The sequence below is a fragment of the Strix aluco genome, chromosome 12 (assembly GCF_031877795.1).
Source record: "Strix aluco isolate bStrAlu1 chromosome 12, bStrAlu1.hap1, whole genome shotgun sequence".
In the NCBI taxonomy this organism is placed as follows: domain Eukaryota; kingdom Metazoa; phylum Chordata; class Aves; order Strigiformes; family Strigidae; genus Strix; species Strix aluco.
The window spans coordinates 26,968,962-26,994,915 of NC_133942.1; the positions used below are offsets into that span (position 1 = coordinate 26,968,962).

General features: G+C 37.5%; 1 protein-coding gene across 3 annotated transcripts in view; it reads left to right on the forward strand.

Annotated features, from left to right (window-relative positions):
- LIPC (lipase C, hepatic type) overlaps positions 1-23,844 on the forward strand; it is a 63,747-nt gene extending 39,903 nt beyond the window's left edge. For 2 of the 3 annotated variants that reach the window (XM_074837110.1, XM_074837111.1), the window contains 8 exons: positions 6,892-7,079; positions 8,726-8,905; positions 11,298-11,415; positions 13,327-13,560; positions 14,959-15,201; positions 18,844-18,964; positions 19,659-19,877; positions 22,651-23,844. In XM_074837110.1, coding sequence (XP_074693211.1) covers positions 6,892-7,079; positions 8,726-8,905; positions 11,298-11,415; positions 13,327-13,560; positions 14,959-15,201; positions 18,844-18,964; positions 19,659-19,877; positions 22,651-22,756 — 1,409 coding nt within the window. In that variant the 3' untranslated portion in view covers positions 22,757-23,844. The remainder of the gene's footprint in view (positions 1-6,891; positions 7,080-8,725; positions 8,906-11,297; positions 11,416-13,326; positions 13,561-14,958; positions 15,202-18,843; positions 18,965-19,658; positions 19,878-22,650) is intronic. The other variant, XM_074837112.1, reaches the window with a different exon arrangement.
- The last annotated feature ends 2,110 nt before the right edge of the window (positions 23,845-25,954 follow it).

Consider the following 25,954-nt stretch of genomic DNA (forward strand, 5'->3'; position numbering starts at 1 on the left):
TCAATTATTTTTATATAAGCAACTTCTGAGAGTAGGTTGGCACTTTTTATGTCTTAGACCACCAAGCAAACAAATTGTACCAAACAATGATCTGTACTGAATACTCTGAATATATTTTACAGTTCTTGTATATGCCATGAATTCACTGCTGGGTATTTCTTCATATTACCTTTCCTTTGGATAGCACTATAATAAAAAAAAAAAAAAAAAGAGAGGGAGAAATATAATCTAGGTCTAAACTCCTTACTAACATTTTAATAACTTTTTTTAAAAACATGGTTCTGCTATTACTGAACAAGACATTACATTCTCTGCTTTCTCCAATTCCCTGCACCCAGAAATTAATTCTGAATAGAAGAAACCGGAAGATGATAGGGATATGGATCTCTGTTGACAGTTCTAACATTGTAGTTGCTAATCACATCTGCAAACAAATTTCCAAGTTCCTCACCCCTTCTGCAAATAGCCCAGGTAAATAAAGAACACAGACCTGGGAGGTCCAGGAAGAGCTGAGCAGAACAACCTTCCCTTTGTTAAACTGTGGGATGAGTTTTTATGGATTATTTTAGACTACTGTGTCTTCCACACTACTTCAAAGCATGACAGCAGTGTCTGATAATAACGAGTTCAGGAAAGATCAGCTCTATTTAAACACCAGTATTTTGACACCAGGAAAAAAAAGAGATTTCTCAATGTTAATCACGTCTTAGTAAAGAATTGGAATTTTGACTTTTGATAGACATTGGATGGGTCTGATTTTTCAAAGGAAAACAAAAAGTATCCTCTGCACTTTAATGGTAAAGAATCATAGACACAATCATCCCCAATAACTAAGGAGCTAATTTTTGAACAGGCACTCACATGCACAGCTTCCACTGACGGTATCATTGCCTCACTAATGAAAACAGTGTACTAGCTCCAATGAATTCTTATACTAGCCTCTTGCTACACACATCTTTCTTCCAGTTCCAAAGAGTCACTAATGCCTCCCGCTAGTAGCATTATCTGGATGATTTGAAAGCCATGAAACACATAGGGAAGACAGTCAGTATGAATGGCATGGTTTTATATGCTCTCCTCTTCATGGATTTTTCAACAGAGGGTTAAAAGTATGTTAACAAGGATGCTAACAATGGTTAGTTAACAGCCTCTCTCTCCCTTTAGGGCTGTTTGGGTACAAACTACACTCATGGTGAGTTTGTTGACTTATCTTTGTCATGTGTGCATGAATATAAGACAGTACAAACATGAAATGAGAGCTCAGAAAACTATGATACTTTTCAGACAAAGAATCTGATGCTGAGAAAAGTAACACTTATTCATTTAAACTTGAATAAAAAGGGAAGCTTTTTCAAAAAAGTCTTTCTAAACAGACTATATTTTTTAATCCAATTGCTCTAGATTTTTCTTACTTGCTTGCTATTTTTTCATTCATTCTTTTGTGAGTGATATCTGCTTTCCATTTGGCAAGGTTAGCAAGTTAAAGAGAGTGAAAATACAAAGGAACTTCACAAGAACATGAGAATTTACACACAATGATAATATACCAAGAAATCAATAGACCTTAGTTTTGACTGCCTTATCTTGTCTGGGACTCTGGAGCAACCTAGATTTCCAAAAAAACCACTCCATGTTTTAGAGTTCTCAGCAATGTTTTTTTCTCCATGTTTTAGAGTTTGCAGCAAACAGCTTTCCCTAGAATGCACACAGTCTGGAGGTTATGACAGGCACTGCTAAACAAAGTAGAAGGGGTTAGTGAAGAGTATTTTCCATATCCAACAGGAACACTGACAACTATGCTTCTAGCAAGAATAGTGCTAAGGGAAGCATTTGTCGGATTGAGAGACCTTTACGCTTCCATGTCATGAGCTCTTCTTTTAAGTGATAAAAATAATCTGGCTATTGGAAATTAGAGGATTTTCCACAGTCCAAACAAAAAATGGTTAACATGTCACTGTCTTTGCTCAATTTCACAACAGAATTCTCTCATTCTGGGGACAATAGTTGTGCCACTTGTTTCTTAAATGTGTTGGATACTGGTCACACTAAAATAACAGCACAATACATAAGCACTCTTTTGGAAACACTTCCATATATGAAAAGAAGGAAAAGCCATCCAAAAGAAACAGGAGATTTATTAAGCCTTTGACAAATCCGCTGATGAACATGAAGGGACGCTGCAGTAAGCCAGGTGTCTAGGTAGCAGGGTGTGTATGCATGCTTACCTGTATGATTTTTAAGTATCATGAACATACCAGCAGCCCAAAGTTCAGTTTCTGTTCAGGTTTACCTAATTAATTTTTCAATTGCCTATGGATTAGGTGAGTGTCATTGAAACATCCCCTTCAACCCTCTTCAGTGAGACCTTATTGAGAAACTCTTCCTGTAGAGTACCATGACAGAAAGAAGGATGCTGAACATTATTTTTCTTAGCCAGAAAAGGCCAATTTTAATCAAAGTTTTTATGCTGTACCGTAAGATGAGTTTAAAATATATGACATAGCAAATATTAAAATTTTGCTCTTAACATTATATAGTCCTACCATACTTTGTCCTCATTCCTGACACATCTTTAGACAAATTTTGTGGTGTGAAGCAGATATTTTGTAGTTGTATTTTCATGCCCAATAAAACATGACATAGAAAGAAATATATTTAGATTCTGGATCTCTCCCCCAAAAAAGCATATGATATTTCATGGTTTCAAACCCTGGCCAGTGTCCAGACCTTTGCCTAGTTTCCGGTAAAGTTTTTATTTACAAGTCTTGAAGCATTACTATCACATCTGAAAATTTCAGAAGAGACTCCAAAAATTCCATAGTTAAGAAAATCATATGCCTTCTCATCTTTTGGGGTGATTCAGTCCAAGTCAGTCTCCTGGATTAACCTGCTTCTACAGGTAAATAGAAGATTTAGTTCAAATAATCTAAGTTTGGTCCATATGGAATTATCATTATTATTACTATTTTACAAGACCTCTTTTTACAGAAAAAAAAATTTCTTCCTGTTTACTAGGTTTCTCATTATTCTTCATATGCTCCTTTCATCTCAGTTTGGAGGTCACGTTATTAGAAGCAGGACGGGTATCACCTAAAGCAATAAACACTAATAATTCAAATATAATTAAATGTTAATAGTGAGAAACAATAACTGAACTCTTACCTTGCACATCCCAATGTGCATTGCATTCAGATGGCTACTAGACCTACTACCACATATGTAGGTGTGTCTCTCATTTTAAATTTTTTTTTTAAATCCCAATTAAAAAAAAGTTTCCTTTTGTTCAACTGGGTATTACTCTTTTGGTTTTACTTTTCAGTAAGAAAACACAGTTATCTCTGGTCAAATCTAAAAGTGTTGTGGTTTGTCTGCCAAAATTAACCCCAAAATGTTTTACAAGAAACTTTGCTGTATTACAGTTAAGTGGTATTTACAAACCTGGCCTTCACTGCACCTCATAGAAATACCGTTAACACAAAGTAAGGAAAGGTGAAGTGCTGAATCTCCTCCAGGGTAGCAAGGAGTCACAACAACATTTCTTGCTCATGATTACCACGCTGCTCTGCGTGAAGGTAATTTATGGTAGCACATGGATCAGTATGGCCATGTTGCACTGCCTTTCCTGAAAGAATTCATGTTAGAGTAGAATCTACAGAGAAAAAGGAAATTAAGTCAGCAACTCACTCAGCTGGGTAAGGGCTAATTTTCCAAAGAGAAACTCTCTGGAGTTTCAGAATGATCTTGGCACTCCTAGCTGCAACTAGCACGGGAAAATTTTTTGCAGTTTTATTTTGTTGTTTTTTAACTGACTTATGAAACTTTCAATCACGTCAGTGAGTCACTGGTATGACATTTTTAGCAAGAGTCTGTTGTAGAAGCCAAGCTCTTCACTCGATTTCTTTCTCCAAGTCATTACATGGATTAATGGATTGAAGCAGTTTTTTGTCTAATAATACAACAGATTCTACTGGAACTTTTAATTTTTGACAGCCATTAAGAAGAGTTCAAACTGTATTTTTAATTCTCTCAGACTTACTGGCAAGCCAAAAGCTCACCCATTAAAGCACCACAGCACTTTCACAGTTGATGTGTAAAGAAAAGAGCTATTTAACGGACTTGTTTTCTGTAGGATGTACAAACAATACGAAAAGTGACAAAGTGCCTTTGCAATGCACAAGCACCAAGAGAGCAAAAAGAAAATGAAAACAAGGCATAAAACAAAGAAAGGATGTGTACAATGGAACAGGCACAAGTTACTTTTTTTCTTTTCTTTTTGTGCTAAAAAAATAACACAATGCTTATCTTTGTGTAGAGACTACTCTCCAAAGCCTGAATAAGCAGCAGGTGAAGAATATCAACATCATTAAAACTCTTTCCAATTTTCAGTTAACTAGATTCACTTTCTCCTAATATTACTTTCTTCAGAACCTAAATCCTCTCTCAGCAAAAAAATCCAACAAAAATGCTCTTCTGTAGATGCTGTAACAAAGAAATGATCAGACTTAGTCCTAGCTAGCTATCACAGTTAAAAGCATCATTAAAGAAAAATGTGAGACACTGAAGCTAAGAATTTTCATAACCAAACTTTCACTAACTTTGAAGTTTTTTAATTCCAGCTCTTATAAAAGGCTGAACAACTTCCTACAATAATTCCTAGCACATAACATTCCCTGGAGTTACTTGGAATGTACAATAAGTAGGGACAAATAGAAAACAGTGTACATCCAGTGCAGTTCAATTTGGGAGTTTTCTTGCCAGATCTAGCATTCACTTAGACAATTTAATATGCTGTTTGTATCATCTCTTATTATTATACTAAAAGAAAACCTTGAATAAAGTTTGTAACAAGGCTGACATATGGCAAAAATACAGTCTGATCTAAAACCAGCATTAGGGTTCTTTGTACTGTGCATTATAAGATGTTATTACTGCAAATATGTAAATATGGGTGTTTCCCATCACTAAATACACTTGCAGGATAAAGGCTCACCAGTAAATGTATCAGAAGTACCTTGGAAATAATCAAAAATCTTACCAAGACAACAATGTCATAGAACCTCAGGATACATTTGCAGATGTAATACAGAAACGAATATGCTATGAGTTTAGATGTTTTCTGAAAACATCTACAGACAGAAGAACTGTGATGTACAAAAAAAATTTAAATGTCCTGACTTAGAAGATAAAATACAATACAATATTTCTAATATTAATGTTATATTAAGGAACCTGTATGCAAGAAAAATATAAGAACTAAAATTTAACTAGTGTGAGTTCTGTTCCAACACAGATAATTTTATTTTTCAGTAAATAAAGTACTTCATTTTCACCTCTGAGAATACTTCATTATTTGTTTAGGTTTGATTAAAACAGAGGCCTCCTCCCTGACAGTTGTAGCAGTGCTGCTGAGCAGCGCTTGCAGTTTGAATTGGTATCACGACTTGGTAACAAGAGCTACGCACCCTGTTCTGTGTGTGGTTAATAAGTGCCTAAACTTACTGGCTTTAACATACTCTCTCTCTACCGAAAACATCTTCCTTGATGCATCTTGGAATTACATTTTCCTTTCTCACAGCCAAATCACAGTAGTGACTCATAGTCACTTTTGTTATTGATTACTACAGTCAAGTCTTTTTACCCTTGCGTCACTTCCAATTTATGAGCCCCATTTACAGAGAAATTCCTATCAACTACATGACCTTGCACTTCATAGCATGAGATTTCTATCTATTTCTGTTGCTGTATTTTCAAGGTCATTTAGCCCTTAGCGTTTAACATTTTGGTCTCCTCAGTATTAGCAAATGCCTCCCAAACTTTGTCAGTCTTGTACCTTTCCTGCCTGCTGCTTTAAAGAAAATATTAAAACAAGATCAGCCAAAAAACAGCCCCCAAGAAACTCCATTAGTAAACTCTCTCTATTCTAAAAGTTTCCTTTCCAGCACAAAGAACTGTAACCTCTCATTTGCCTAGTGCATCACACCCCAACTTTTCTTCTACTGATCTCCATTTCTTCTAGCTTAAGTAATAATTCATGATATGGATTATTTTCAGATAAATAAAATAAACAGTCTGAAGTCTTATTAGAAAAAAACACCGGGCTTGCATGTCACAATGTACTTTTTGTAAGCTTCTGCTTTATTTTACTCCATTTTTCAGCAATTTCTCTATATTCATGCTTTTCCTTCTAAGCTCATAATGTTGATAAGACCACAGTTCACCCTGCCCACGCTCGCTTAAATAGAGATACCATCCCAGGTAATTAATAGACATTTTTGAAAATGCTGTCCTATACGTACCAAGTTATTTTATCTAAAAATGAAACCACCAAAAATATTACAACTTAAACAAGAACATTTCATCTTGCCTTTTTAGAGAAAAAGAATCATTTACGATGTGGTCTAATGGTTTTAAGCAGTCACCTAAGTCTCTAAGCAGAGTTATAACCCTGAATAAAATGGGTTTTTTAGTGTAATAATGCTTGCTCAGCAATTACTAGCAAATGCACATTAGTAAAATATGCCCTGCAGAGTTAATAGCCTATGAATGTGCTCGCTTGTGCATGCACTAACACTGTAAAGTCACAACACCTCTACTGTGCTTTTAGAATACTTATGCATTCTATAAGGGCCTCAAGTAGAAAGGTCAGTATTTCCCATGTAATTGTTATTGCTCAAATAGATGGACTCAGAGGCACATCTAGACCATCTCAAACTCTCAAAAAGATCACTTTTTTTGACACAAAATGTACAGCTTAGGGCCCACCTGGACTAGGCAGCAATTAGAGTTTCAATCTTACTAATTCACTCTGTTTTACAAACTGTGTTTCACTAGTAACTTCTTCAGCTTTTAGATTCCATCCTATTATGACCGTTGTTATGAATTTCATTTCAGAGGCACTGGGATCACAGAGTCAGCACACTAGAACAAAGAAAGATCAGCAAAACTTAGAAACCAAATTTCGACTCTATAGAGATACAACTGAAGAAGGCTGTCAGATTTTTTTTAATCAGTTGGAGACTCTTGACAAATGCAGTTTCAATGCCTCTCTTCCTCTGGTGATGATAGTCCATGGCTGGTCGGTATGAACTCACATTTTATTTTTAATTTAAACTACATCTGATTTGATATACTTTCCTTCTCATTATGCTAGTGCCAAAAGTAACTTCAGAAGAAAGGTTGTGATTAGAAAGATGGTGGATTTCCCTGGTAGCAATCATGGCTAGAAATAATACAAAGTGGATATTCCCCACTGAGATCCTGAAGGAACAGTCTACAAGCAATTTTTCATATGGGAGTCCCATGCCAAGGATTAGATTTGGCCCTGGTTTAAAGCCAGCAGAGTTCGAACAAGTAGCTGAATTAATGTGCTATGCCTCCAGAGGACTGAATACCAGTTTTATTTCTCTGATATGTTCACTGCCAGATATTTACAGACTTATTGAAAAGAAGTGCGCACAATCTCCCCACATCTTTCTCACAGATACATCTTTAAAGAGAACTTCTCTATAAGTCCCTTCAGCGGGAAATGAAGCCTCCAACGTCAGTGAATTATCACTGCACTCTTTCAGTTAAACTGTAAAAAAAAAAAAAATCCACCATGAAAGCCTTTCTCAAAAGCATTTCAGTACTAAGAGTGACTTTTGATCAGCTTCTCAGTTGAAAAACAAACAAAAGAAAAGGCAGGACAATAAATAATGTCATTTTAACAGATCCTTGATTCCCATAGAACCAACGCCATCACATAAGGTGGCAAAAGGGATCTTTCTTGTACATCTTCAAATATGTAGAGAAACTTTGAGCAACACCCTTGATGCAGATAACTCTCTTAGCAAATAACAGCAGAGCTGACTTTGGATGAAATATTGCCCTAGATTTCTTTAGCCAAGCCTCCCATTTGTTCAAAACCTACACTCTCCTTAAAGACAAACCATGGACCTGAGGCTGCTGTCACTGAAGTTTATCATTCATATTAACTTAATCTGCAGAGGTGTTGGGCTCTTAGAGCGATATGTATGGAAACTCAGAACTGAGACTCCCAAATTCTCTTAAAACACCAGAAGATATAAGGATGTTCTACCAGTTGAGGAAATACGTGCAACTAGAACAACAGTTAAATCTGATAGATTAAATCATAATTCGGGTCCATCAAATCAAAAACAGTCTTTGATGCTAGTAAGGAAATTCTGATTTTAAAAAAAGAATGACTCAAAAAATCAGATCTCAAAAAATGGAAGGCTGAAGAAGGTAGATGCCCATTGGTCTGCAATCCTCCAGCTTCCCTCCATCTCTAACCCTTTTAGCTTAAATTTACAGGGACAGCTGCTCTTGAATCAAATCATAAGTTTTCTGGGAATTTCTGTCATTCTTTTTAATCAGTAATACCAATTATCTCAGTAATACCAATTATCTCAGTAATATCAATTATCTCAGGATGAGTGAAAATATTTAGGGACATCATTTCACTGATAAGAGTTCGTATTACAAGACATAAATTGTTATGCAGTTCTTATATTGATTCTTAATTCTTTGTCCACCAAAACCCAAAGATTCTCAGCACTGAAGCATGACGAAGCCCCTAGAATCTAGTTGTCAGCATTAAGCCTTTCTTGTTTATACTACATTTTTTGTTTCCATGAGCTTTTCACAAGAAATATTTGTCAGAGTCTGATTTCCCATAAGAATGCTTTGTTTGGTTTTGGTTTTTGTTTTGTTTTGTATAAAACAGGTGGATGGAATGTTAGAAGGTTGGATTTGGAAAATGGCAGCAGCTCTGAAGTCTCAGCATAAACAAATTAATGTGATCATTGCAGACTGGCTTACATTTGCTCACCAGCACTATCCTATTGCTGTACAGAATACACGCCACATAGGACAGGAGATAGCAGACTTCCTGGAATGGCTGGAGGTAAGAGCCCCCAGATCGACACATGTTTCTCTGGAAAAGACCTATTTACCTGTTCTCATACTTCTACCACCTTTCTGAAATACTATGCTGGTTAATGCTGTTCATTTCAATTACTTATATGTTTCTCTATTCTTCCATAAACTTTCATACACCTTCATAAACCTTTCATCACGCAAGAGAAAAAAGCAAGTGGTCTTGTTTATTAAAATATTTTGATATATCTTTAGAGGAGAGATAATTTCATGCTACTTTAGCTTTTCAATTAGCATGTGTGCAGATCACTTTGAAAGCAGGCACACATTTTCATTTGCAAGTGGTTAGTTCAGTAAAATGGGTTTATGTTATCTGTGCTTAATTTCTGGTTTTACTGCAGAATTCAAGCATGACATAGTATCTGATATTTGCCTCAGGTCCCCAAAGATTATTCTAAAATAATAGCTTAGAGATTCAGAATGTAAAGCAAGACCTTTTAAGAGGACAGACATGTCTCACAAAGCAGATGAGATGGAGGTAACAGTGAGTACAGAGGCACAGTAGTGTAGTGACTACTTATCAGAACTCCTGCTGTATGGGGGGCAGTGGCCATGGCTGGATGAAAAAGGCTGCAGACAAGTCTGCAAGGGATCACTGGTCTCCAGCACCGTTTAAGAAAAGGTGGAAAGCAAACACTACAATGAGAATCACTTGTACTAACCAGGCACCCTAAACAACTCTTATTTCATCTATCTCTAGTACTAATTTAAGCTACCTAATTTGAAATGAGATTACACTTCTGTACTTCACAATGAATTTCTGAATACATTAACTTAAATATGGTGAGGCCTAAGGTGGAAGGGAAATACACTGCAAAGCTAGGAGGTTTGTAGCAAATACCCTTGAAGGGCTAAGGTGCTGTCAGCAGGAATGGCAGGGCTAGAAGAAGTCATGAGATATCATGCCCAGTTAGGGACAACAGGCACAAAAGAAAAGGTAGAAGAGACAGAGTCACTATTTTTTGTTGTGATGTTACAACAAACCTTCGCACTTGGACAAATTTAAGCTGCTGGAGCCTAAAGTCATTATTTTGAAGCTGTTTAATTATTGAATGAATCAAATCGTGGACTTTGTTCAGTTCCCAGGAGGACACACCACACTGTCAACAATAAAGACAGTCTGTGATTTCTCCAGTGCCAGCAAACAAATCAAGGCTTGAATAAATGACTCCTTGCTCCAGCACTGTAGGTAGCTTCTCTCATACCATGATATGTTCCAGGATTTAAACATACCATAAATTTTCACAGCATTCAGTTGAGCATGTTCAAGCAGTAAACCTTCCTTCTGTTGAGAAGGGCCCACCCTGAGTTTAGCAGTTAAAAAACTCTGCATTCCCACTGCCATAACTATCTTTCCGCTGTGCTTCTGTCTGCTTACAGGCAGGCACATATTTGAAATATCCTCAATGAACGTAACAAAAACTGCAGTGCTGTGCAACATTTTAACGAAGAATAAAGTACATTTTAGCACTCTTAGTCCAAGAGTTAATAGGGCATGATCAGTAGCAATCTCAGTAGCATTCATTTTAATAACACCTGCCAAGAAAACTGGTCAGATCTTGTGATTGTAAGAGCTGCTCTTCTCAATAGAAGTCGCCAAGTTTCAGCTCATCTTTACAAGAGACAGGTATTGAGACTGCAAAGCCACTCCATCAGGACAGGCAATATCCACAATGAAATTAAAACAGAGGTTTGTCTTTCCTGCAAGAAAAATATGCCACATTTTTCCTTACAAGTCAGAAAAACTTCGAGCCTTGCAGCTCAGGTGAAATGCTTAAGGTCTAGATAGTATTGATTAGGCAGAAAGGCAGGCCTGAGGCCAATTCTGCTTCAGTAGGTTTGTTTCAGATCAGATACTCAATTTTGTGCAAATCAGTCCAAGCAATGTCATTGCCATATCACTTAACATGTCTGATCAATGATTTGATACTTTGGCTTCTAAATTTGGCTTGTGCTAGTATCTCAGGCAAAAAAAGCAAGGCACTTTCTATAGAGGATTGTTTTACACTGAAGTTAAAGGACAGATATCCATTTTATAGTCATAGGAAAGTCAAATGCTGCAGACAAAAGGCAATGCACATTTGCATCACTTGCAACAAACAGCACCAAAAATCCTACTATCCATGTTGATGGTTTTTCTGAGCGTAGTGCATAAGTAGCAGTGCAAGGAATAAAAAGGGGGCAAGGAATAACATTCAGCCAGCAAAGAAATTTAGTGCATGATTCATGCACCTCATTTGACCTCCATCATCAACATACACATTTATTGTGTTATAATTCATGGCATTCCTAGCTTGTAGTATTTCACTGTATAGTTTTCAAATTTTCTGCATCTAAATCAAGCTGCCACTATCTTCCAGGAATCCATTCAATTTTCCAGAAGCAATGCTCATCTAATTGGGTACAGCCTAGGAGCTCATGTTTCAGGATTTGCTGGAAGTTACATCAGCGGTACGAACAAGATCGGAAGAATTACAGGTAAAGACTTATAACTTTAAGAAATGTAACGGTCAACTAATTTAAATTACATAGATGTTTGACATACCAATGTCATATTACTATTTAGCTGTTGAATAGCAAAGTTTGCCACAGTTTAGAAGTTTCATCCCATTGGTTTAGAAAACAGATTTAGAAAATTTAATGAAAACACTTTTCAAGAAGAAGTATCATAGTACTTCTAGCTTTGATCTTTCCTACCTCAGTACAAATTATGACATACAAACATGGGACTACAAATCATAAACCAAAGATTCAAGTTGCAAGTTGCTTGAATTTATCTTGCATCCATTCCCAGTAGCACCTTAAACTAAATGTTAACCAGTAACCTTGGATCTTTGGTCACTATCTTGACCCAAAGCCATTCAAATACACTGTGCATTGCTAGCAACTCATTTTAAAAAGAAAATTACATTGAGGAAATTGTCTAACTGTGCTTGAGCTTTCAATTGTGGTTCATCGCTCACACAGTGAAGTCAGTTTTCCTGTGGCAAAAATGATAGTCCTGGATTACATTTTACAAGAAGCATATCATTAGAGTATTCCTAATAGATGCTTAAAGTAAACAAGGTTAACCATAACACTTGATTGTTTTGACTAGTGGCATTTTGAACCTTCTGTAGTGTTTTGTAACTGTACTAATTGTGAGTTTAATGAAGATACATTTATAAGGTTATTGATACACTGTATTGATTCTATATAAACAGAAGTGCATTTTACATGAGGCCCATATCAGCTACGTTTCGCTTTAATCTGATTTGGGAGTGAGGCAAATATGCATGACTGTAATTTGAAGTCCCAATTCTGATCTTGGATTCATTGCCACATACCATAGTTCCTTATACGATCAGCTCTTGTGACAGTGCCTGCATGCCAAGAAGCTGATTTTACACAATGTGCTGTCATATTACACCTGTATACACTGAAGGACTTTAGTTCATCAGCACTGCCTGTTCAAACCATATTAGTACATCAAACCTCAATAATGAATAAGTAAAAAACATTAAAACACATTATTTATTGTAACAGCTATATGCATTCTTCAGCAAAAATTTCCAGACTTGTAACAATAAGCTACAAAAATTCATAGTGACAAAAGCTATTAAAAATAAAAGGAAATGTATGCCTTCGGGGTGAGATCCCTCCTTGTAGCCTGTGTTAGTTGGTTGTCCAGTTACATCTATGCATCTATGTTAGTCCATAAAACCAACTGAAGAATCGCAAATTTAGAAGCTTGTCCTCAAAACTAAAGGCAGTTTTAAACTACACAGGTAGTCCTTTTCCATAAATCAGTTCCCAACCAAAAAGAATACCATACAAAAATATCTAGCAAACTATAAATCAGCAAGAGTCCCTAAGTGGAGTATTATTTTCCTGAATACTGTAATAATTTGCCTTGAAGACCTTTAAGGTTGAAAAATTATTATGAAACTTCTAATAGACATATAGCTCTCTTAAGCAACAAGTGAAGCTTTATAAAGTTTCAGGTCCCAAATGTGGGCTAAAAGTCAACCTTGTTGTGGGACTGTTGTCTTCAAAAGGGCCTCTGAAACGCATGACCTCTAGAGTATGAAAGAACAAAATTAAGTAAACATCCCTCAAGTGACAAAGCAGTAGTGAGCATGGTTTGTCCATAACAAACACATCTATCTCTGGGCCTGTGTCCTTGCGCATGCAGCAGTTACTGTTTATTACAATGTCTGTGTTTACCTTTTGGTGTAACCACGTACCCTTTGCAGGACAAGTGTTCCTAGCATTGCTTCTATCAGTGAAAGACCTTGTAAATGACCAGTGCTGTCTGTTTTTAAATATTTATCACAGACTTTTCTCATAACAGTAAAAGAACAGCCCATCTGCACTATATCACAACTGGATTGTTTGCATTCATTGCAGGCCTTGACCCTGCCGGTCCCTTGTTTGAAGGAATGTCGCCAACAGACCGTTTATCTCCAGATGATGCAAACTTTGTAGATGCAATTCATACATTCACTAAACAGCACATGGGTCTTAGTGTTGGCATCAAGCAGCCTGTGGCTCATTTTGACTTTTATCCCAACGGAGGCACCTTTCAGCCTGGCTGTCACATCATGCACGTGTATAACCACATTGCGCAATACGGAATCACCGGTAAGAACCAACAGCACAAAACAGGAAGCATCATTGCAGCATCTCTGGGAAACTTCACATATCTCTACGGTCTTAAACAGTAACCTAATGGGAGTATTATCTCCCATTATATGTAAGGAAATTTCTTTTCCAGAAACTGGTTATGTGATTTTTTCACATGTGTTGAGCTCAGACTGTTCTTACTGACTCCAGTAAGGAATCTGACTGCCTCGCACATCTGAAAATGAGGCCATGAGCGTCCTGCTGACAAGCACTTCTGAATAATTTCAAAGGTATTTGTTTTAGTGGTAGAGGAAATAAGAAAACTTATTCTAATTAAGCCAGATTCATCTAGTGTGCAATTAATTATTTCAAATCAAACAAAACACAGGGTTGTACTACTCACCTCCTTAGTTCACCTTTTTTCAACTCGCCATCCTTCAGCTGCACAGATGATGCCCTCTCTAGGAGCTGACTGCCTGCGTTCCAGGCTAGGTTTTATACATAGAGGCTTATTTCCAATGTACCTAAACATAAACGTATAGAGAAACTGATGCAACATACTGAAAAAAGGTAAGTACCAATGCACAGTAACACTAGAACTGTTCATTGAAAAACCCCCAAGAGTATTGTTCACCCAGCACACTGCATTGCAAAAATATTTCTCAACTATCATCACACTATCTAAAAGTAGGCCTGACTTGTTAGCAGATAATTCATGACAAATGTGAAACCAAGCATCAGCTAAAAAGCTTATCAGTGAAGACATACAAAAACAGTCCATCATAATATATCCTGATTACACAGAAGAAAATAACTTTCATAATTTGATGACACTTAAGGAGGAAAAAGATACTTACTTCTTGTAAAAGCAGATCAATGCATTTAATAATTTATTGTATTTAATACATTTTTGGATCCTTTCCCCCCAATAATAGCTGCAAGCAATTTTCAGTTCAACATGAGTTTGTCACCCTGATAAGAACAAAATCTGACATTACCACGTAAGCATCCAAAAGACAACAGTGTTCAACCATTCAGAATGAGGCTGCTGTCTTTAATGTGTCATGATCTGAAAGACTGCATCTAGCTTCATACTGTATTTCATACTGACCAAAACACCCAGGACAACGAAATCAAGGTTCATAATTACAGTCCTAAGCAGTCAGGCTAGAGAAGTTTAAGCAGCAAATTATTCAAATTTATTATCATGTGGGTTCAGCCAAAATATTTTTGGATGATCCTAAAGTCAGGTTGCTACAATTATGATTTCTGAGGCAAAATCATGACGTTTTACTAATAAATGGGGTGGGGGGAAAACAGTAACATATCTTTATATTTGGGTACTGTACTCCTCTGCAGTTGAAATGGTAAAGAGGAACAAGGACATGCAAAATCTTGTTGTTTGCATTTTTTCAGGTATCACTCAAACTGTGAAATGTGCTCATGAGAGATCAGTTCATTTGTTCATCGACTCTCTGCTTCACAACGATAAGCAAAGCACAGCATACTGGTGCAACGACATCAACACTTTCAACAAAGGAATGTGCCTCAGCTGTAGAAAGAACCGGTGCAACACACTGGGCTACAACGTCAGGGAAGAAAGGCTCCCCAAAAGCAGACAACTCTTTCTGAAAACAAGAGCACATATGCCTTTCAAAGGTTTGTGGGAATACTTCTTAGTCTCCAGATTGATCACAAAGTGTGAGAATGAGCCTAAGCTGTGTGATCCTGTTTACTCATTTATTAAAGCTCATAATATCTATAGGAATAATCAATTTGCTGAGACAACTGAGAATCCCAGCAGGCTGTCCTAATGCCCTTTCATCAAGATCCCAACTCTCAATATTTCTGTGGGAAAAAGCATGCTGGCCACAGGCTAAATGCAGATCTGAGGCCTCAGAGATGCTCAGGCTCCTGATCTACAGGATCTTCCTACACCTGGCCTGTGTGAATTTGTTTTAACATATGCAGGCATGCAGCCAAGACAAAAAAGCAGCATAATTGCTCTGGGAGGCCTGTAAAACCTCCTGTTCCGAGTTTGCCCAAATTTTATCTGCAATTAGTCTACAAGATGACATATAAATTATTGCTTTTCAAACAATGGATAGACAACAGAACAGCATGGACTTTTACAGGGCAGGACTGCAGAACTAAAGTGACGTGACTGGTACTCTAGCTTTATCTCCATTAAATTACTTTATGGCGAGCACAAAGTAACAATTTTCTAAGCTCAGAAAGACAATCAATGTGGTTTCTTGCATGTATTACCAGACATACAGAGCGGAAGTAGTCTGACAGGGCAACAGGGCCGCTCTGCCAGTCTCCCATTACAAAATGGCCGAGGCCTGGCTGTTGGCTGGTTACAACTCGTCTGTCAGAGAGCCCATGAGGCAAGTGCTGCTGCTGCTGAACAGACACTCACCTGCAGGGGGAAGGTTCATGTATGTTTTAAAGCAAGAACCAGCAGGACTGTGTGGGTGCACGGCAGGGACGTGCCTCTCCCAAATGACTTTTGGTGCAGGGACCTTCGGTGCGTGGTGCTGCTCCTCCCTACCTCCTTTCCGGAGTCACCCATGAGGCATGTGGCGGGCGGCAGCGCGGTGCAGCGCGGGCAGGGCCCCTGCTCGGACCGCAGCCCCTCACCGCCAGCGGGGCCTGGCCCAGCTCCTCGCGGAGCGGCTGCCGCCCTTCCCACAGCCCCCTCAGCGGCACGGCCCTGCCCGGCCCCTCAGCTCTGAGGCAGCGCCGGGCCCGCCTGCCCCCGCGCTCCCCCACAGCAGCCCCGCGGCCATGGGGGCTGCTCAGCTCCTCACCCGCTGCCGGGCTGGCCCATTCTACCTGGCACAGCCAGCAAGGGGTGCCCCCGTTGTCGGGGGGCTCAGCCTGCTTGTCCGCCACCCGAGACATCGGGGTTGAGGAAGCCCTGCAATGTCGATGGTGCCTCCCCCCATGCGAACTCAAGAGCTTTCCAGTCCTGAGGAGAAATGCTTAAAAATTCTGCTTGCATTACACATCTTATTTCCCCACGGTGTCCAGGACTCAACTGCAATATCACAGATTTTTAAATAATACAAAAATTCAGGTACTTTTAAAAAAATTTTGGAAGTCTTCCACTAACACAGCTATGAAGTACACAGTGATGAGTCCAGAAGGGTCTGCTTAGCCCTGACTGGTACTCAGAGCAGCTGAATCTGCTGGATCTCTTATACTTTTTAAAATGCTTCTGGAAGCTACTTGAAGTAGATTTAAAAATTCTAGAGCCCTTGTCTAGTTCCTGATGTAATTTTGCTGCAGTACAGTCACATCACTGTCAGAAGCAGGAAAGTAAATTGATCTGAGGACACAGCAGCCACTACCATCACACCTGGGCACAGAAACACCATTCCTGTGTTGTGTTCTTCTTTGGACACAGAGATAGCTGCAGCTTGTGGTAAAATATCTGTCTCTTATTGGCTTGATTTCAATTTAAAACATGTTGTATTTTTAAGCTTGAAACTGGTTTTGCTTCAAAAAAAGTCTTTGATGCATATGCAGATATCAGTGCCCCAGACAATGGTTTCCTTTCACAAAAGTTCCCAAACAAGGCAGCAACTGTGGGAGGGTGCATACAAAGTCATCTTTGTAACACTCGTAAAAAATGTTTGCAGATCATGCGAGAAGCCTAAACAGAAGAAATTTGAGAAACTCAGCATTACACTTCACAATCCTCTGCGTCTTTCACAAAATCTGACATTTCATCTTTCAAGTTAATGGCATTATATTCTGGAGCATACATTAATCCAGTTCAAACAAAAACCAGTTGTTACAAAGAAGTTAACTTTTATAATAAAGCTGTGATGGGACCCTGAGTTTTTATATGAATATTCTCACCTCACCTTTTTCCTTAAAGTGGGCATCATAACCACAGCAAAAGTCTAGGCTTTATCAGAACATAGACTAGAACAATCAGTTTTTAGATGGAGAGAAAGCTCAGTGAAAGGCGGGAGAGTAATAAATGTGATCTGTAAACAAGCGTCTCTGCCAACTTTGTCCTCAGCTGCTTTGCAACAAAGAAGCAGCCATTTTGTTTTCTACTGAGTGGCACCTTTTCAAAAGAAAACACTTTGTTCACTTATATACAATAACTATAAAACTACAACTAAAAGATACAGCTTTTCTAGCAAATATCTTCCATTCTGAACTCCCACAGCTGCCCCCCCCCCCCCCAAAAAAAATCTATCTGTGCTAGCAGTACCATGGAGACATTCTCAGATGTAGTGAAGCCTGAAGTGCGTGAGGAGAAGAAATGAGGAAAGAGCATCTTTCTACTCAAAAACTAACATGCAATAATGATTACCAGAACAGTTTCCCATGTGTAACTTGACCAGATTACAAGGATAAATACAACACCCCTAATTCTTCCAAATACTCTGTGGTCTTCATTAATAGAAATTGCTTAGGATTTTCTTAATTAACACAAATCCATCAGTTTTGTCAAGAAGGTGGCTGGTAAAATCATCAGACAGAAGAGTTTTGGACATTCAAATCTAGCTGACAATATCTGTGTGCACATGGCCTCTAACTATGTTGAGTGGGGTTTTTTTCATAACTTATTAAATGTCAAACTGCTCATAATCAGTACACAGATGATTTCTTAGGCATTCTTCATTCTGACCATATTCAGTTGGAAGACTTTCCTAAACGCTGTTCCTCTAGAAACCCACCCAATCTCAAAAAATTAATGACATCTTTCTTATAGTAATGTGCTTGAACAAAGTCATATTGTTAACGGATGCACATTAAGCACAGTGTATCATTATGCAGTCAAGGAAAGTTTGTGAGTCATCTGTTTTGCAGGGTAATTTTCTAGCCAATCAGAGAAAAAGCCTGACTGTTGCATAAGGTCTTCAAACTGTATCATACACCTCTAGCCATGCCCAGTCATAAGGATTTGTCTGGTGATTAGATGGAGGGCTTGCCAGAAATTCTAACAATTAAACTTCAGAAAAACTGAAATATTTCCCATGGAAGAATGTTTTATCCTACAAAGGGAACTCAGCCCAGGTTACCTTTTTTCTCTACCCTTTTAAACAGAGCAACAGGGCCCCAAACCCTAAGGGATTACACAGCACAGCAACAATCAGAAAAAATAATGATGATTTAATTGCTGCAAATTAAATTTTAAATAAAATAAAATTCAAATAAAATAAGATAGAATATCAATCAACTTTCTGCTCTGAAAGGCAAAATTCTTTTGCCTGAGAAATCTATTGGTTCTTTGACCATTAATTTTGTCACTTTGCAAATTCTTCCTTTCTACAGTCTATCATTACCAGTTCAAGATCCACTTCATCAATGAAATAGAAGGCAAGCAGATAGACCCAACTTTTACCATTTCTCTGACAGGCACTAAGGAGGATGCTAAAAACCTGCCCATCACACTGTGAGTACTGATATTACGTGTCATTGTACAAGTGAGGAATAAAGTGCCAATTTGTAATACCAATCATGCTGTGAGTGAAATGGTTTAGTACAGCTAAGTGAAGACAAACTGGAAATTGTCCTCTATTCACCCATACTCCCTAAAAATCATAAACTTTTACAATGTTCATACAGCTTTTGCATGAAAAATCTCTATAAAACAAACAGTAATTTTGGAAGTTTTCCTGAACATTAAGTATTGTGTTCACTTACCTTCAGTACATCCCATGGCTAACACAGGGAGGTCTAATCAAAGCACAAATAAGCAGCTGTAATTAAGGTAAAGAATTTTGGTTATTTCTCATGACAGACATGATCTGTATTAACAAAAGAAATGGCAACAGTGTGGGTCAGCATTCGCTTTAGCAGACAAAAGATGTAACGTAGATGCTATTATAGACGCTTTCTTTTGCTGTCAGAAATCACTAGTGCTTCACCAGCTGTTCAAGCTTCTCCTGCTTCTTTTCTAGCATGTTGTCATATTTCGCCACTTTATACACCTGGAGGAAGAGTATCCTAGAGACAGTAATGATTCCTCCTGGAGAAGGAAGAGGAAACAAAGTTGTTTCTTTGGTTTTAAAGAGAAGAGAAACTCAGATTTTTCACTTTAATCCATTATAATTAAGACAGCATTATTCTGGTTTTGTTTTCTACAGAGTTGAAGGCATTAATGGGAATAAAACCTACTCTTTTCTCATCACCCTGGACACTGATATTGGTGAGCTAATAATGATCAAGTTCAAATGGGAAGGAACTGCAGTTTGGGAGAATATCTGGGACACAGTTCAAACCATAATACCATGGACAAAAGGCACCCGTCGACCAGGACTTATAGTGAAGACAATAAGAGTGAAAGCAGGGGAAACACAGCAAAAGTAAGTGTAATGAAAACACAATTTTTCTGATGTTTGGGACACAGATTATCCTAGCTCAAATACAAACATCTGAGTCCCAGCACTCACACTAATGATGAATTTATCCATGTACAACTTCTAGCTTTCCCCCCTCCCGCTCAGATCAGGCTGCATGATTTTTAAGTGAGTTAAAGAATTTCTTTGTTCTCAGGTCAGAAATGAATAGCGGGAAACGTTCTGGCTCACCACTGCCACTAATATGAGTTTAAGGCACAATACCCTTGGGTGACAGTTTTGTTGATACTTACAAAAAATATGCCAAATCTCAATTATTTGACTTCCAATATCTACTTCACAGAGAAACTCAGAATCCCCATTCTTGAAAGTACTCATTAGAAGGATCACATGCAGAACTACACAGTCAACTGATTATTCATTGAAGTTAAGAGTTTTATCATAAAAATTCCCCTTATTTTTGTCTCATTCATTTAAGAGCCAGTCCAGTGTTTGATAGCTGATAATGAATTACTACACTGTGCAAGCTGTATAAAGAGATTCCTGGAGTGATAAACTGTGGAAGCAAAGTTTCAACTACAGACACTTTGACATTTCTGTAGTGAGCAAACAAAATATTAGCAATCCTGGAAAACAAAAAGACTACCTGTACTTCTACATACTACACTTTCACTGGTACTGGACAGTAATTTTTGTATTCTCGTTGTCCTTTTTCCTGTAGCACGAATTCAGTGATGTGAATTTTATCGGCTGAACTCTGAAGTAGCATCAGAGAGCAGTTCTCTGGAGAAAAAAATATGAATGCAAACTGAAGTCTGTGTTTGGGGTTTTTTTGTTGTTTTTTTGTTTGTTTGGGGGTTTTTTTGGGGGTGGGTATTCTTTTTTCTTTTTCCCCTGCTGCTTGCTTTGAAACTGGATCACTCAGAACAAGTCTGAGTGGCCTTGTTCTCTACATACAGCAATGCTAATAACACTGTTGAAACTGCTTATTCACACAGAGAAATTTCAGCCAGAAGACAAAGTAACAAAACTTACAATGATTCCCACCGCTTTAATCTTTTGAGAAATTTTAACTGAGCAGTTTAATTAAGGTTAATGAGAAAAGCATGTTGTACCTTGTAATTGTGGCTCAGTCTTAGAAGGTGATTTTTCTTTGCTACAGTCTCTTTCTTACAGCACCAGTTACAACTACTGCAGACTTTCTATGGAACAATACTTATTGGCAGAACTGCATCTCCTTGATACTGACACAAAAGACAAATTAGGCAACTTAAAGAGACATTTCTGTAAGACAATCTCAGTGTGCTGGGGGGTAGAGGAAGGACCATATTTTCTTGGGTTTCGTCCCCATGAAAATGTATTTTGTAGGTATTTTCTTCTCCTAACCCAGCACTTGGCACACGCTCCTGACATTAAAAAAAAATAATTTTGTACATCTCCTGCTGCTTTAAAAGCAACAATCCCAAATCAGTACTGACTTCGCTGCCAAAGCAAATTAAAGCATAGTATACACTACAAGTTAGAGAACTCTGTTGAAATGCAGATTTCTGTACCTTGAGAAAAAAGTATGAAGCCTGTGAAAGGATTATGTCAGGTATACTCATTTTTCTAACCAGAAAGCTCCTGTCCAGTACAACTGTGTCAATAACCTAGCACAAGACAATTACAACTGATGGACTAAAGAAATCCTAGGAAATGGGTAACTGAGGTGGGTATTTATACTAACGGAAAATGATGCTGGTATCTTCAGGTACCTAATGCTCCTTAGAAGTTTTTTTTGCTGCATAAGAATTAGGAGTTTGTGTCAAGGTTTTAAGGGATACTGATTACATGCTGGGTTTGTTCTGTGCAGTCAGGGCTTGTCATAGGAAGGGAAATGATATGTTACTGTTAAAATACTGTATTAATGCTTGAGGGGAGAATGAAAGATTACTAGGTGATTCTAAAAAGAAAAACAAAGGACACTCGAGGAAAAGTATTTTCTTCAAAGAGTGTGTAGATTTTGGTCTTCTTGGAAAGACTAAACATCATGGATCAAAGAATTAGGAATTTTTGAAATTCAGTATTAAAAGAGATAATAAACACAGTATATGCTTTCTCGAGCATTTGAACAAACTGTTGACAATATTATATCTCCATGTACCTTTACCTCACTATGTCTGTGATATTCATCTACATGATAAATTTTCTTTTGTTAGTTATCTAACGACAGACACAACATAACAGCATAGACTTAAAAAGTCTATAAATAAACAGACTACTGCGAGCAATAAAATACCAGATTCCAACATATTTGAGTTCCAAATACAGAAAACATTTCTGTAGCGTATGTAGTTGCTGATGTTGTTGGCATCCTACTTAGCTGATTTTTAATAACCTCACAACTAAATACTAGTAGTCCAAGTAAGTACTAGCAGGCTAAATAGTGCAATCCTGGTAGTAATAGAAAGAGTTGAAACAGTGACAATGGCCACTGAGAATACAAAGACCAAACCACTGTGCAGGTATGCTCTGGAGAACAGCACGCTGTGTATGGTACCAGAAAGAGGTGGAGGCATAATGCACTCCGTACGTGGGACTTGCCTGCTTTTACTCTGTACCCACTACCTGGCAGTCAGAGAGATCTCTTTCTTCACAAGCCTATTAAAAAAAAAAAATCAGATACCTTCCTGTAAGAGAATTAAGAAAATCAGATTCAGTGTCTCTAGAAACCATGCTTTTACACAGATAGTGGCTGTAAAAAGTAACATCATGCTTACATGTTGTGTTTTCTTTGTAGAATGACATTTTGTTCTCAAAGCATTGACAATGTTCACCTTCATCCAGCCCAAGAGAAAACATTTGTGAGGTGTGAAGATCGCTTTCGGAGACAAAACAGAAAATGAGCAAGAACACAAAAAACAACCACTCACCAAAATATATTCAAAATACTATACATCTTGTAAAATGTTTTAAAAAATACACAGCTACATTAAATTTAAATAACCCGATAGTTTCACAGGCAGTGAAGAAAATAAATTTTAAAAGTTTAGATTTTGTGATGCCTTGGTACGCTGAAATACGTGTTTTGTTCATCCACAAGTCTACTCTCTGATCAACGAGCAATTCCATCAACAGCAACTGTCATTTTTTTAATTGTTTAAAGTTTTAAAAAACACCTGCTCACTAGAAATAAAGATTATTATTTGAAAGAATCATTGCCATAAGCCTTTGAAAATTTTCATTTTGTTAGATTTAAGTGACAGAAGGAGTCTCATTTTCCATTAAATACTTTGAAACATTAGTAGCAACTACTATCAATTAAAACTTTCCTAAACTATTTCCTAATGAAGGGGGCGTTAAAAAATTCATAGAAGAAAATATTGCCAAATAGATAACATGGTTAACAGAGTTTGAATTTTTTACTTTATAACATTGAAAAACTAAAATGCATCTCAACATACAGAATGCTTGAGCTGTCACAACCATATGACAAGGCAAAAAACTGCACCACCTACAATTGCTATACTAAACTCTGTCTTACTGAAAGATGCTTTCCTGTTTATTCTAATTAAAGTACCAATTTAAATTACTAGTAATTTAATTATTGTAATGATGTACACTACATGCAATTCTAGCACATCTGAGTTCAGTTAACTTTTGCATTAAAACCATATTTACCTGTTCAGGTAAGGCCTGAGATTTAAATTACTCTATAGCAGATTTTAGCATGATTTGAAACTGCATGAATAAATGAAAATGGTCAAACCCTCAAATATCTTCAGTGCATATAAACAAACTTCATAAATTCAAACATATACAATTCCCTTGTTTCTTATGTCAGAACATAAACTACATAACGAAAAATAGTCTCAGGTTATTTTGTTTTATGGTTAGTGCGTAGTGAAATAGAAATCAGTATCTATGTCAGAGTATTTAATTTGTCACTTTGTAATGCTAAACACAAGATTAATTAAAAATTATGTTTCTTCAACTCTGTTTTCTGAATGTAATTTGGTTTAAATGCGCTCTCAATGGTAAAAAATGTGAAAGATTTTTTGCTGGAGCAAAGCATATTTTCCATGCCAAGATACTACAGAAAATTTTGAATCAAAATATACAGATGTTATCAGGATTAAAGTGGGATTTATTTAAAAAGCATGACAAATGAACAAGTTGAGCAGAGTGAGCAATCCTGCAAGCAATTAACAGTGATCAAATATTGAATGCAGGCATCTTTGCTGACCATTCAAAATATTAACTTCTAACATTTAAAAACTGTTTTCAATAACTACCATTCCTTTAAACAAACAGGAACATTCAATACAGAAAGGCTGACTACGTATGACAGGAATTGAAGCATACTTACTTTACAAATGGGAATTGTTGTCCTTCCTAAGGTGTAAATTTTAGAAGCAGATCTGATATTTAAAATCACCACTTGGAGTAGCATTTTGAAACTTCAGGTTGCTATCTCCAATACTTAAATTTCCTAACATAATTATTTTAAAGTTCTGTGTTTATATAAAAATCAATCACTTAAATACAATATCCAAAAATCAAATCAGGAGCACACACAGAAGAGAGAAATTTCAGCAATAAGTATATTTGAAGAAGGTCAGCACCAGACCTTTTTTAGATATACCTAAAGGGGGCCTACAGGAAAGCTGGAGAGGGACCTTTCACAAGGGCATGTAGTGATAGGACATGGGGTAACAGCTTTAAACTGAAAGAGGGTAGGTCTAGATTCGATGCAAGGAAGAAATTCTTCCCTGTGAGGGTGGTGAGGCCCTGGCACAGGTTGCCCAGAGAAGCTGTGGCTGACCCCTCCCTGGCAGGGTTCAAGGCCAGGTTGGACGGAGCTTTGGGCAACCTGGGCTAGTGGAAGGTGTCCCTGCCAGGGGCAGGGGGCAAGACAACATCATCTGTAAGGTCCTTTCCAACGCAACCATTCTGTGATTCCATGATGGTTGGCTGGTTGGTTGTTTTTACATCTGTAGTAGCTATAACCCAGTGGAAAGAACTGCTAGGGACTCAGGGACAGCATTTTTAGGGGCATGAAGTTAAAATGGACTGTGTCCTGAAGAAGGACGGACAAGGAACAAGTGACAATGTGGCCATTTTAGTTTTCCAAAGCACAATGAAAAATGAGACAGAGAGAGAACAGAGGGCAAAGTGTGTGTGTGTGGCTAACTCAAATTATGCATCTCCCCAGACTGTTTCTAGAACTCAGTTTTTGCTTCTGGAAAAAGGTAAAGACCTGCCAGTTCTACTGCTTGTATGTTTGGGGTTGCTTTGTTTAAAACACACTTGTCTATTTACAGAAGTGATATACTGTCATTGGAATTGCATCTACATTAGTTATCATCAACTTTCTAAGCTATGAACTTTGCAAGCTTCCCGAGTGAGATCCTCAAAAAGGCTTTGCTCAGTCGATACTGAAGGATGACAGAGCAAGAGACAAAGGCTTCTCCAGTGCAGGAACTATGATGTTAGTGTTTCACTACACCTGAAAAAAAAGCACTAGAGTTGGCGAGACAGCTTTTAGTGAGATTTGTAAGGTGTAAAACATACACATTCACAGAGTCTTTCAAGTAATGATTTTTCTGTAGTTACACATTCTAAAACACTCGGCAACATTTTAGGCATTAAAGTTGGCATTTCTTTCACATTACTATCACTTACTTGGTAAGAAGGCCAATAAAGTGATCTAAATTTTAGGAGAAACAAGATTGAAAGCATTAGTTCAGGAAAAGCAGGTGGAAAAAAGGTCAGATATCTAGAGTGTGCTGAAACTCAAATAACAGGGATACTACAATTTGAGGACTTCAGTTTCTGGGGAAAACACATTCCCTGGCTCACCTGAAACAAGCTAGTATATCCTCAGGTAAGACAATCTGAAAACATTTAAAAAGTCAGATAGGAAAACTAAAAGAACATTCAGTATTTGATTATGAAAATACTCTGATATTTTTCTCTGTCATTTTTCACAAATTGTATGCCAAATAAATCCTGTCCCTGTGTTTTGATAGCCATTACACTAATTTCTCATGGAAAAATGAAATAAAGGCCAAGTTGCAGCATACTTGAAAGTCTCACAATGC